General features: G+C 42.9%; 1 protein-coding gene across 2 annotated transcripts in view; it reads left to right on the top strand.

Annotated features, from left to right (window-relative positions):
• Window positions 1-14,609, top strand: part of LOC148020972 (ABC transporter B family member 19-like) — a 174,099-nt gene that overhangs the window by 19,781 nt on the left and 139,709 nt on the right. Inside the window, exons 2-4 of one of the 2 annotated variants that reach the window (XM_087698809.1) lie at window positions 4,627-4,681; window positions 5,192-5,367; window positions 5,567-5,767. In XM_087698809.1, coding sequence (XP_087554935.1) covers window positions 4,627-4,681; window positions 5,192-5,367; window positions 5,567-5,767 — 432 coding nt within the window. Of the gene's footprint in view, window positions 1-4,626; window positions 4,682-5,191; window positions 5,368-5,566; window positions 5,811-14,609 lie in introns of those variants that run through there. The other variant, XM_087698810.1, reaches the window with a different exon arrangement.

Genomic DNA, 14,609 nt, shown 5'->3' with positions numbered 1-14,609 from the left:
GGACCGGTGTAGTTGCAGATATTGATATCTGGCATAAACGCATTGGTCATGTTAATGTACAGCGACTTAAATCAATGCAGGCCCAAAATATTGTTGCAGGTTTGCCGAAATTCAAGGTTGCAGAAATGCATAAGGTATGTGAAGCCTGTCAGTTTGGAAAACAGGCAAGGAAACCATTTCCTAGACATGTTCAAGAGAGTGAGAAGCCATTGGAATTAATCCACTCTGATGTGTGGACTACTAAAGCTGCATCTCTTGGAGGTTGTCATTATTTTGTCACTTTTATTGATGACTATAGCAGAAAAGTTTGGGTGTATTTTATGAAAAAGAAAAGTGAAGTTTTTGGGCATTTCAAAACCCTTAAAGCTATGATTGAAAAAGAAACAGGTTTGCAAATAAAATGCCTGAGGTCAGATGGAGGGGGAGAGTACCTCTCAAATGAGTTTGCAAAGTTCTTGCAGGAGCATGGCATAAAGCAGCAATATTCATGCAGTTATACCCCACAACAAAATGGAATTGCAGAAAGGAAAAACAGGCATATTGGAGAGGTATCTCGTGCCATGCTCAATGAAAAAGACTTGCCAGATTTTTATTGGGCTGAAGCAATTGCTACAGCAGTCTACATAATGAACAGGACTCCCACTGCAGCAATACATGGAATGACTCCAGAGGAGAGGTATACTGGTAGGAAACCAGATATTTCTCATTTGAAAATTTTTGGTTGCATTGCCTATGTACATGTGTCAGATGAGTTGAGATCCAAGTTGGATCCAAAAGCTGAGAAGTGCATCTTTATTAGTTACTCTCTGCAGCAAAAAGGGTATAGATGCTATAACCCTTCTACTCGTAAGTTTACAGTGAGCAGAGATGTTGTTTTTGATGAGATGAGTAGCTGGTATAAACCAGTAAATGTGATTGATGATGTAGATGCACAAAATGGTAATGCTGCACAGAATTCACAGCAGCAGTCACAAAATATTAGTGGACCTGGAGCGTCCTCTAGCAGTGGTTCACATTCTTCGCCATGGACAGGCAGATTGAGATCAGGAGAATCTTCTCAAAGTAATGCAGATAGTGGTATGCAGGTATCACGAAAAGGAAAAGAGAAGGTTGATCAGCCCATGTTTGATGTGAATGCAGGTCACTCTTATGTGGATGGTGAATCCAGTGGCTCAGAACAGAGCATTGATGATGAGTTGGGTATTCCTTTTATTGTTACACCTGGAGTAAGGAAGACCAGGGATGTTTTGAGAGCACCTGGGAGTGAACCCACTTTGCGCAGGTCTACCAGAGTTAGGTATCCTGTGGATAGGCTGAAATATGATGGATTTACAGCCATTCACTATGCATATATGGTCAAGGTGATACAGGAACCAGAACCCACTTCTTTTGAGCAAGCCATGGGAAAAGAAAAATGGGAGAAAGCCATGGATGAAGAAATGGATGCCTTGGAAGCAAACGCTACATGGGAATTGGTACCTTTGCCTAAAGGTAAGAATGCAATTGGTTGTAAGTGGGTTTATAAGGTGAAGCACAATGCTGATGGTTCTGTGAACAGATACAAGGCAAGATTAGTAGTCAAGGGGTATGCACAAACATATGGCATTGACTATGAAGAAACATTCAGTCCGGTTGCAAGGATGGCAACCGTAAGAGCAGTCATTGCTATGGCTGCATCAAAGGGATGGTCTTTACATCAGATAAAGAATGCCTTCTTGCATGGTGATTTGCAAGAAGAGGTCTATATGGAGCAGCCACCAGGTTATGTGCATGCTGTTCATCCTGAGTTTGTTTGCAGGTTGAAGAAAGCTTTGTATGGCTTGAAGCAAGCACCTAGAGCATGGTCTGACAAGATAGGATAGTATCTTGTCACTATTGGCTTTCAGATTTCCAAGGCAGATTTCTCACTTTATGTGAGAAAAACAGAGAAAGGTATTATGCTACTTGTCATTTATGTTGATGATTTGATTATGACAGGTGACAGTGATGAAGATATCCTTCATGTGAAAATGCTATTGAAGCAGAAGTTTGAGATGAAGGATTTGGGAGAGTTGCGTTATTTCTTGGGCATTGAGGTGATTAGATCACCAAGTGGGATACAGCTCTTGGAGAGGCAGTATGGATTGGACATGCTGTCCAAATATGGGATGACAGGCTGTAAGCCTATTTCAGTTCCTTTGGAGCAGAATGTGAAGTTGAGCACAGATGCAGGTGAGCTTCTAGAAGACCCTACTATGTACAAACGCATAGTAGGAAGTTTGATTTATATAACTATTACCAGGCCAGATTTGAGCTATGCTGTTGGATTGGTAAGTCAGTTTATGCAGGCTCCAAGGAAACCGCATTTGGATGCGGCTAGACGCATACTCAGGTATGTGAAGTCCACATTGCAGTATGGACTATTTTATGAGACTGGGGTTCAGATAAAGTTGCATGGATACACTGATGCTGATTGGGCTGGTAGTATTTCTGATAGACGATCTACCAGTGGATATGTGTTCTCTTTTGGGAGTGCTGCAGTTACTTGGAGCAGCAAGAAACAGCCTACAGTTGCCTTGTCGAGCACAGAGGTTGAGTACAGGGGTGCAGCAATGGCTGCATGTGAGGTAGCTTGGTTGCATAAGCTACTTTATGATATGCATCAGTCTACAGATGGGCCAGTTGTCATTTATTGTGACAACATGAGTAGTATACACTTGGCAAATAACCCAGTCTATCATGCTAGAACAAAGCACATTGAGGTGCATTATCACTATGTGCGAGAGAGGGTTTTACTAGGTCTTATTGATCTAGTTTATGTCAGCACAGAGGATCAGGTAGCTGACATATTCACGAAGGCATTGGGTGCAGAGAAGCTGCGCAAGTTCAGAGACCTGCTTGGTGTGCAGGAATTGGGATTGAGCTCGAGGGGGAGTGTTGAGATATCGAGCTCCACTCGTGATACGCCAGGGTGACCGTTGTGTATTTATGTCACCGACTTGTCAGTTGCAGATGCGGTTGGTACACCACCCCTGAATAATAGCTACATGATAGCTATCCTTATCTACTCTAGTTCGTGGCTCAATTAGTATGCCACCTTAGTTAGTTGAGTTTGGTTTTGAGACCCATATCTAGGGTTCCTCTATTTCTTTGTACTTGAGTTCTTTTGGCTTACACAACTAAGAAGAGGAAAACTGTTTTCAGCCTCCACCCTTGTGTGTATTCCCCCATTGTGCAAGCAAGAAAGCTACAAGTGAGACTCCTTCCTTCTCTCCCACAATCTTGACATCCTGCAGCCATCTTTAGGCCATTCAGACCTGTGCATTAACTGCCTAGACCTGCCCACTTGCTGTTCAGGATGCCATGTGCCACTCCCTCAGCAGATATTACATTTTCTCATACATTTTGGCCATGTTCAGGTAGGGTAGCACATTTATGAGCAAGTTCTTGCATTTAGTGCTGCACTCAGCCATTATGGCAGGCAGGAAGGCCATTTTTGATGGCACTTTGCCTGGATTAGAGAAGGTCCGTGACCTGCAATTAGCAGGTTGGCTGTTTGGGTGGATTAGAGAAGGTCCGACCTGCAATTAGCACGTCAGCTATCTGGCAGCTATTGCCTATTTAGGCTCCTTGCCACTGTCATGTCCATTGCATGTATTCCCTTTGCTGTTGCTCGTGGTCACGACACTTACATCACAGTTTTCTGTCTAGCCACATCTGCATATTCTGCAGTCTCCTCTTTCTTATCATTAGATCTTCTCTCTCCTCTCTCCTCTCTCCTTCTCCATCTGGTACCCTCACTTATCCTGCCCTCCATTGGCACTCATGCAGGGGCCCAGTCCATCGTCTTCAGCACTGTATGCAGTCCTGATTTCCTCATCATCACTCAGGTTTTGTGTTCATTTGCATTCATTCTCTCTGTGTCGTCTCTTTCTCTTTTAGTGCATTGTCACTTTGGCATGCACACTCACAGATGTTCAAAGACAAAATTCTTGTTTTATTACTACGCAAATCCTCTATCAGAGACTTTGGAGATGACAAATGTTTGTTAAAGTTCTTGGAAATCGTTTTCTTTTATCTTCAAGTGATATTATAGGCTTCCACCAATTTGCTTATAATGATTGGTCTAATTTTCGAAAATCAGATTGCTTAAGTGGTCAGTTTCTGGAAATTGAACTCAAATTGCTTTGTTATTTGGGATGCCAGATCTTTGGATTGTAAGCATCAAAATAAGAAAGCGATATCTTTAAATGAGAGATACTTGCTCTTGGAAAAAAAAGGAGAAATTCTTGGCTTAACATTTATATTGAGTTGTGATTTGTTAGTCTAGGATGGTCTTTTTGAAGTAAAAAAGGAACAAAATCCACTATTACTTTACTTTCTATGTACGACGAAAGAGTCCCATAATGACGTGAATTGATCTTTAAAAATTGCAATTGTGATGGGAGATTTCTGCCTTGAGCAAGCCAATGAGCAAATATCATTTTATATATTTCTTTTGTAGATCAATTTTGTAATTTGTAAATTTAACTTGGTGCTGACTATCACTGAGGTGCCATTTAATATAGTTTTCTCTTCTTGGAGACAAAAAGAAATAGGATTGTTTTTTGTCAATCTATTCTAAGCTATTTTTTCAACATGTTGCAGTTAGCCTTTGGAATGTTTGCCATCTCAACAACAATTTTAGCTTCTTCGTGGGCTGGTATGATGTCTGCATGGACCTGTTCTAACATCCTGAAGTTTCATTATTAACCACAATTAACTCAACTTGAAGTGTGTTGCTCTGTTTGATGCCAAGCCAGAATCTCACTATGCTCATGAGGGCTTTTTGGATAGGAAATGACCCAGTCTTGTCATTAAAAGAATTTGAAAAGTTTTCTTGCAGTTTGAGTTTGATGATGCACGTTTGGAAAAACTTCTTGAACTATTTACACAGTGTAGCACTGTAGAACTATTGAATGCGGAGTTTTTTTTTCTTTTTTTTTGGGGGGGGGGGGGGGGTGCATTCTTGATCCATTATGAACATCTCTTTGTTGTTATTTCTTTTGGGATGATGATCTGAAAGATCCAAGTACAATCAATAAGCTAGTCAAACTAAAATACTATTTCAAAACTGATATTGCTTGCACTTTTCTGTGCAAATAGACACATTATGTTAGAGTATTTCTGAATGTGGTTGAGGCAGAGGGATACTGAAGTTTAAACATGGCAGAGACTACCTGTTGGATGCTTACTGGGGAACGTCAAACATTTCAACTCAGATCCAGGTTTTTAAATGCAGTTCTACACCAAGATGTTGGCTTCTTTGACACACAATCAAAAACAGCTGAAATTTTAAGAAACATTTCTGGCGATATTACTACAATTTATGATGCAATCAGTTTCAAGGTATATATTTTAAAGTTAGCCATGACTATAAAAACTTGAAATTGCATTCATACATCTATATCATCCATCAATATAAAAACTTTGAATTGCAATAATATCAAAGACATCAGTCTGGAACTAGTAAGCATTAAAAAACCTGTATTGCTCTAGCTTTAAATGATAGAAGATGTTTTGATGGTCATTTTGTGCTTTGTAACAGACTGGAAAGTTTCTCAGGTATACGACAACATGTGTGGCTGGGATATGTGTGGGTTTATATTACAGCTGGCAACTGTCCTTGCTCACTATGGCAACAGTACCAATGACCATGGTGTTAGCTTCGTTTTATAATAAAAGTGCTATAAAGATTGCAGCTGGAATGCAAGATGCTGTGGCTAGGTCTATCAATATTGTTGAAGAGGTCAGTTGACAAGGAGCTAACACAAAAAGGTGCACTTTATATGGTATCCCGTCATCCATGCTTCACGGCTTTCCACTTACATGGTTTCTCAGAAAATTGACACCTATCTATACATCATCCATTTATTTGACAAAATTGCAAACACTGTCATCAAATGCTTACCTTAAATGTTTATCAGTTCTTACTGAAATCTCCAAAGAACTTGCATCGAGACAAAATATTGAGTGGGAAACTGCTATAAATCCCAAATTAATACAATGATGGATGAGTTGTTTTTTGAACTTAACCCGGTTTTAGAGTCTGCATTTTGTGCTTGAGTAAGAGAGTTCACAGAGAGACCACAACTTACAAGGAGTTCAGTACTGTTTGAAAATTACTGTTTACTTGATATAACACAGTATGTCTTCCCCAAGTCACATTTTGTGTATCACTAGCAGGTCAATCATGCTCATCCCCTTAATATTCTCAAAACATGTGACACTCAAGTAGGCTACCTTGTTAGCCTATCACTTAAATTGTTGTCAGTTTGTCATCTCTTGGTTGTGAGCTCCTGTTAGAGTCTGACAGAGACATGGCAGCTTTGGCATTTTAGTATGCATTTCTCCTATTTTAGGCCTGATTCTTATGCCTGTCCGTCGGATTTTATCTCTTCTTAGTCACACACTGTCTGGATTGCCGTGACACTATTCATGGCATTTTTTCCAGCAGAATGCAGTCCTATTTTCATTTGCAGCAGGTCGGCCATATTTTGGCCCCTGTTTACTGGTTGGCCAGTTTTGGGGATTTCCAGCTATTTATAGCTGCCTCCTCCCACACTTTGGCTATCATCTTTTGCAAGCTGCTCCTCCGACAGCGGGCACACTTCTTTGTCTCCGGTGTTGCTGCTGCTGCAGCCATCATTACAGGCCAGATTTGGTGCCCTCACAGATGCATAGGGCTCCGTGCAAGGGCTGATTAGTCCATCTGTTTGTATTCAATATTTATTTTAGTTAGTGCAGATTTCTTTCTTCCTTCATCTTCTTGCTGTCTTCTTTCCTTGTGTTTGAGTTCCTTCTTCTGTTGTGTATTCTCACATGGTATCATCTCCTAATGAGAGATCATAGAGGAGCTTCTCATTGCAAAGACCACCCTAAACTGTCCAACAACTGTCACTAGATTTGCATTTGCTGCAAACACAGTCTTCCAAGCACTAGGCGACTGCCCTCCCTTGCTTCTGGTCTTCTTTGCTGCCAAGGTGACTGCCTTTTTGGCCAAGCTATAGCATCTGGCTGCAAAACACAGATTTCCTTTGCTTTTCTAACGTTTGTTTGCCCTTGGCGACCATCCCTGATTGTAGGCGACAGCTTTTGGGTGTAGATGATAGCATTTGGGTGCAAGCAAGAATTGATTTTTCTTGGTTTTCTACTGTTTGCTCGTTAGTTTGGCATAGTGCTATGCAGGCTGAGCTTGATTCTATTGAGCGGAGCTAGACCTGGGAGTTGGTTCCTCGTCAGAAGAGGCAGAAGGTGATTGGTGTGAAGTGGGTCTTCAAGACCAAGTATCTTGTAGATGGGACCTTGGACAAGCATAAGGCATGGCTTGTTGCCAAGGGATTTTCTTAGAGGAAAGGCTTGAATTATTTTGAAACTTTTGCACCGATAACTCGGATGCCTACTATTTGAGCTGTTTTGTCTTTGGCCACCCATTGCCATTGGCCCATATTAGATGAATGGGAAGTTAGCCTTTTTGAATGGCATCTTGGAGGAGGAGATTTATGTCTCATAGCCTTTTGGTTTTCTTTTGCAGGGAAAGGAGGACCTTGTTTACAGGTTGCGGAAGGCCCTTTACGGCATGAAGCAAGCTCCTAGGGCTTGGTATCAACAGATTGATCGATTCTTCTTGGGCAGTTTCTTTCATGAATTGGATCATGACCCCAACCTTTATTACAAGGTTGTGGAGGACAGGTGCGTCTTGGTCATCTTGTATGTTGATGACCTCATCATTGTAGGAAGCAATACATAGGAGGTGGATTGTACTTGACAAATATTGGGCTAGTAGTTTGACATGAAAAATCTTGGGATTCTACACTTCTTCCTTGGGTTGGAGATCTATTAGATGGCACAAGGCATTTTTATCTCCCAACATTGGTACATCTTCGAGCTTCTTTCAGAGTTTGGTATGGTCGATTGTCGGCCTATTTCATGCCCCATGGATCGAGAGTCCAAGCTTTTGGCAATAGAAGATCCCCTTAGTGATGCCATCCATTATAGTTGCCTTGTTGGTTCTTCGATTTGGCCGATCCAAGACATCTCTTTTGTAGTGGCTTTGGTGTCTTCTTTTATGAAGACTTCTACTTAGACTCATTGGAGAGCCGCCTTGCGCATTTTGCACTACCTATAGGGGACTCGCTCCTACGTGATCATCTATGGAAAGAGTGCCACTCTTTTAGGATGAAGTGACTTTGATTGGGCAGGTGGTGTGGACTCATGGCAGTTCACTACTAGTTATGCCCTTGGGTCAGGAGCTATCTCTTGGAGTAGTAAGAAGTAGCCTAGTGTTCATCTACAGAGGTTGAGTACCGTGCCCTTTTTTCTATAGATATGGAGGCACTTTGGCTCCATCATTTGTTGGTAGAGATTGGCTTTCCACAGACAAGACCTATGGAGCTACATGTGGACAACCAAAGTGCTCTCGCTTTGGCAAAGAACCCTGTGTTTCATGCTTGCACGAAGCACATCGAGGTTCAGTACTACCATGTTCAAGAGTAGATTGTGGATTTTGAGTTAGTGGTGGCCTATTGTCCTACTGAGGACAATGTAGCGGATCTCTTCACAAAGCCTTTACCCAAGGCTTCTATGCTTCTCATGACATGAAATTGTTGGGTCTCTAGACACTTCCAGGTTTTGAGAGGGGTGTTAGTCCGTCACTTTTAGTCTTGTCAGTCTGTCATCTCTCGGTTGTGAGTTCTTGTTAGAGTTTGATGGAGACATGGGGACGTCTAGCATTTTAGTATGCATTTCTCTTGTTTTATGCCTGTCCATTGGATTTCATCTCCTATTAGTCACACACTGTTCGGACTGCCATGACGCTATTTATGACATTTTTTCCAGCAGTCAGACTACAATAAATGCAGTTCTATTTTTGTTTGCAGCAGGTCAGCCATATTTTGGCCCCTATTTGCTGGTCAGCCAGTTTTGGGGATTTCCAGCTATTTATAGCTACCCCCTCCCACACTTTGGCTATCATCTTTTGCAGGCTGCTCTTGTGGCTGTGGGCACACTCCCCTGTCTTTGGTGCTGCTGCTGTCGTCAGCATTACAGGCCGGGTCTGGTGCCCTCACAGATGCCTTGGGCTGCGTGCAGGGACTGACCAGTCCATCTGTTTGTATTCAGCATTTATTTCAGCCAGTGCAGATTTCTTTCTTCCTTCATCTTCCTATTATCTTCTTTCTCTGTGTTCGAATTCCTTCTTCCATTGCACACTCACATATCCAAGCTCTAGAGCCCCTCTAGAGCCAAAACTGATATAGACTTTCTCATACATAGGATTTTGACTGTTTAGCTGAGCCATAAAATGACAACTTAGAGAACAAAATATGCATCCCTAGACACAGCACTATACAATTGTAGTAGCATGTTAGGTTGCACAAATCACTCCTGAATAGAGCTGAAATTTTGATAGCATGAAGAGGGGTGCCAATCCCAGGAATATTTGATGGTAAGTGACATAAATCAGTTCTCAACAACAGCGAAACATTGTTGGCAATATCTAGAACAAATGAGAGGTATAGCCAGCCACATTGTTTATCTAGAGAAATCTTGATCATTCCCACCAAGCCATAGCTAAGGCTCTAAAGTAACCTGTTCAATGCCTGAAGCTTAGTGTCTGAAACTTGCAAGGACTGCAAGAAAAGTGAAAAACATTTTATCCTTCAAATTCTTTCTTTGACCTTGATTTACACTTCAAGAGGGGTGTGGCTGCTCCATGGTTAGAGATTATTCACACAACTTTGATCATTGTTCACGCTTGATGGTCCAGGATATTCTTAATGTTCAAGGGCTTCAGCAAGTTCTCTCTTTTCTGCTGTCACACTTTTGACATTTCTTGGGTTTTGTTTTTTGTAGTGGTGAATATGGCTTTTGCATGCTGGCCAGACGGCCTCTTGTATATCTAATTATTTTATCATTTCAGCAATCTTTATGGAAAAGAAGAAGAAGAAGAAGAAAGAAAGATATATTAATGCCTACAAAAGGCCAATGTGGCCTATGAGACAAAACCAAAGTACATCCATGTTTGATGTCATCTCATTAGGAAAATAGAAAACAGCAACCTAGTTCAACACTAGTATCTAAAAAACTAAGAACTATATGTACAATATATCTACAGACTGCAGTTGTTTCTCTAGATCTCAAGGTCAACACATGGTTTGGGTCATAAGGTGGTCTAGGGCTGCTTTGCCGATGTGCCTAGAGGCAAATCTCTTGTGCCTTGCAATGATGGCTCTGATCTGGTTATGGTGTGGTCCCTTAAATTGTGGCCATGGTGGTCAAAGTTGTTGTGCCTTACAAAGTAGGATTGCCCCGTCCGGCGTGACTCCTTGGTGTGGGGTAGGTGCTGTCTAATAGGGTGGCTGTGTCTTTGCTGAACTAGTGGTGCTTGTGGGATCTGATTTTGGAAAAAGTAAGTCATTACTCCCTATGTGGGTCCTTCTAGGTGGGCTGGCCTTCTATCTCATAGTAGTGTTGTGCAACACCTATGAAGCTCTAGAATGGCATACGGGAAAAAGCTCAGTTGCCCGCCATCGTTGATTGCCACCACATCTCCCGCTACTCTTGTCTCTCTCGGCGACTTGTTGCAGCGCCGCCCTTGCTACCCAATGCTTTGTCTGCTTGTTCCCCTTCTGCAACGCACTGTACTCTCCCCCCCTACCAGCCTATCGCGCCATCCCACAGAGCTGCCCACGCCCGTCAACCCCTCCCACCCTGGCTCCGCTCTGATGCCCAGCCCTCCCCCAATCTTGCGCTGTCTCCTGATGACCCAACCTGGCGTTTTGCCCCCCCCCCCCCCCCCCCAACTCTCGCGTGATCCCCCGTCCCATGCAACTGGCAACTCTAGGCCCCTCACCCGTGCCACTCCAATTCGGAAACATCTCTCATGGCACCCAGTGCTTCCATCAACATCAGAAAACCGAACAGAAAATCCTCCCCTCCCCTCCCCTCCTCACCACCACCCCCCCCCCCCCCCCCCCCCCCCCCCCCCCCTCCTTCCTTCGACAGTTTGAGTAGTGTGATCGGCACATTTCTTAGTAGGGACGCGCAATGGAAACCTTTGGTTAGATGCTGGTGCATTCTGCGAGTGCCCCCCAGTCAAACACCTTGCGCATCATTCTCTCGGAGGAACAACACTTAGCCGTCCGTGCCACAAAGTTGGAGTTGAAAGAAACAACGATCTTTGGTCAAGTCGTTGGACACTCCCCATCGAGGGCCCAGCTTCAGGATTGGCTCCACTCCACGCTGCGCATTGGCACAACGCATATCGTGGAGGCAATCCTCATGGGCCAAGGGATCTTCATGGTTCCACTTCTTTGCGGATGTAGCTCGTGAGTTAGTGGAGAGCTCAGCCTATGCCTCCACGAAGGGGGTCATTCACATGGTTCCCTGGTATAGCGGCTTCACAGTGGAGATGTTTGTGCTCCATAAGAGATTTCTCAAACATCCAATCACTTTACTTTTCCCTGGATTGGCGGTAGAGTACCACCAGTTAGTGGAGGACTTTGGACGGCTCTTCGGCACAGTTCTTCCTGCCTCCTTCGCGGATGCAGTGACAGTTGTAGGAGTCCCAAAGGTACGAGTGGCTGTGAAAGACACAAAGTGTATACCAAAGTTCCTGGAAATTGAGGCAGGAGGTCTCTCCTTTAGCTAATAGGTCATTGTAATCGGGCAACCAGGGCACTGCTTGCACTGTTCACGACTTTGGACATCAGGTAGTAGATTGCACGTGTTTCAGAGCCAAGGCGGCATCGCCGACAGGCCTGCAGGTGGGACGCTGATGGCTTCACATGGGTCCAGAGACGATAGAGAGGGAGATGGCAGGGGGGAGCCGCAGCCAGCTCCTTAGACACAGCCTCGACGGCAAGGAGCAGGAGGACGAGCGGCACCCACCTGACAGAGTATTCCACAGTCCTCCATCCCTCAATCTTCTTTTCCCCCACCACCTCCCCTGATCCACACCCGGTACAGGTGATCCCCCCTAGACCCACCCCCCCTCCTCCCATAGGAGGTGATGAGCCACACATGCCTACATCCATCTTGCACCAGTAGTCTTGCCCTCCCCACACAACCATTAGCTCATCTGCCTTTGCCACCCATCACACTTTCCCGAGACAGGAGCACTGTTACCACAGGAGTTCTTCCGCAGTGGCTTGTGGTCCTACCTGAGAGTTGTGGAGCACGGAGAGTTTCCACTACCTCTAGAGGTGGGGATCTTCATGGTTCGTAAGTCAAGGAGGGGCAATGTTAGGTGACGGAGACAGATTTCTTAATACTGACGGAAGCACGAGTGTTCTTCACCTCCCAGCCACGCCTAGATAAGTGCTGGCCCTCAAGCTTATCTCTTTGCCAGCCGTCAACTTGCTGGAGTCCTACTATTTCTGGACTCCCTTAACCTCTAGGCTCCCCTTAACCCCGTTCGGGCGCCCAAGAGCCCGGACGGTCTTTCTCGTGCATGTTCCCCTAAATTTATCTTAATGTAACATTAAATATTCCTTTTAATGTCACATTCCACACTTATGACCTTAATGTGACATTAAATATCACTTTTAATGTCACATTTCCTTCCCCTTAAGAATCGGTTTCGTCCTCGAAAACGATACTTGGAAGGTCTAACTGTAAATCGGGAAACCTTTTCTTTAAAATACTTACTCGCTCCCATGTTGAGCTTTCTTCTGAACAATCTTTCCACTTAACCAAACATTCTTGATAAATAGTATTCCTCGTTTGTCTATTACGAACATTTAATATTTTTTCTGGTTCATGTGGATTAGATTGGTCATAGAATAACTCCTCAATGTCATCATTTAAGATTAGATTATCCAAATCACCCAGCTTATTCCTTAATTTGCTCACATGAAAAACTGGATGTATTTTACTACCAGCAGGTAGTTGGAGCTTGTAAGCCAATTCTCCCACCCTTTTAAGTATTATGAAAGGACCACAATACCTTGGTGAAAGCTTTGGACAATGTCCCTTTTTCATAGTTTTAGTTTGTTCAGGCACCTTAAGATAGACCAATTCTCCTTCTTCAAAAGAGATGTCTCTTCGGTGAGGATCTGCATATGCTCTAGCTCGATTTTGAGTTTTTTTTAATATTTTCTTGAGCAAATTTTAACATACTATTCATATCCTCCAAAAAGTCTTTAGTTGCCTGAACCTTTTCCTTATGTAGTCCTACTGCAAAAGGAGCTCTGGGCTGAAACCCATACATCAACATAAATGGACTATATCCAGTGGAAGAGTGTTTGGCACTGTTATATGCAAACTCTGCTATCGGTAAATACTCTTCCCAATTAGTTTGCCTTTTACTTACATATGCCCTAAGCATATCTTCAAGAATTTGGTTAACCCTTTCAGTTTGCCCATCTGTTTGCGGATGATCCGCTGTACTCATGCTAAGTTTAGTATCCAATTTCCTAAATACTGCACGCCAAAAATGGCTATCAAATTTTCTATCCCGATCAGAAATTATATTTTCCGGAAGGCCATACAATCGGTATATGTTCTCTACGAACAATCTAGCCAATTCTGGTGTTTTAACATCAGTTGAAGTTGGAATAAACCTAGCCATTTTGGTTAACCTATCCACAATTACCCACACAGAGTCGTGCCCCCTCTGTGTTCTAGGTAGAGCAACAATAAAATCCATGGAGATACTCTCCCATTTTCCCGAAGGAATTTCTAATGGATGGAGAAGTCCTCCCATTTTTAATTTTTCAGCTTTATTAACCTGGCATTTATTACATTTAACCACATAGTCAAGGACGTCCTTATTCATTCCAGGCCAATAGAACTGCCTTTTAATAAGACTATAAGTCTTATTAACTCCTGGATGTCCCGCACTAGGGGTATCGTGACACTCAAAGAGTATCTGGCGCCTTATTTCTATATCTTTCGGGACACATACCCTACCCTTGTAGAGTAAATAACCATTATCAATGGTAAAATTCTTCCACTTGAATCCAGTTTGAGCAACCCCTGATGCTCCATTTGCTAATTGAACATCCTCAGATATTCCTTCCTCAGTAGAAGCACTTTCATTTGGATCCCCATTTTTTATTGCTTCCCATATGTTGGAATATGCCGGATCAACCTGGCATTTCCCTTTTAAAGATTCAAGCAAGCTGGAAGTGAACTGAGTAAAACTCAATTCATTAATGATGGGCATTCTGCTGAGTGCATCAGCTACTATATTATACTTTCCTTTTCTATATCTTATTTCATAGTCGAACTCTTGGAGGAGTTCGGCCCATCTGGCTTTACGCCCATGTAAATCTGGTTGATCATTAAGCCACTTAATGCTTTCATGATCCGATAAAATCAAAAGCTTGGCACCATACAAATAGTACCTCAATTTCTTCATTGCATGTACTATTGCATACAGCTCCCTCTCATAAACAGAATAATTCTGTTTTGCACGATCTAATTTCTTGCTTTCAAAAGCAACTGGTCGACCTTCTTGTAATAAGACCGCGCCTATTGCCTTATCACTGGCATCAGCTTCAACCACAAATGGTTTATTGGGATCCATTATTAATAATACTGGAGCTGTAGCAATAGCTACCTTAAGTTTTTGAAAACTTTCATTTTGG

The sequence above is a fragment of the Lygodium microphyllum genome, chromosome 18 (assembly GCF_053477565.2).
Source record: "Lygodium microphyllum isolate KBCC chromosome 18, Lygodium_microphyllum_v1.1.10, whole genome shotgun sequence".
NCBI lineage: Eukaryota > Viridiplantae > Streptophyta > Polypodiopsida > Schizaeales > Lygodiaceae > Lygodium > Lygodium microphyllum.
The sequence above is the reverse complement of the archived record's forward strand: the minus strand, read 5'-3'. Positions and strand labels throughout refer to the sequence as shown.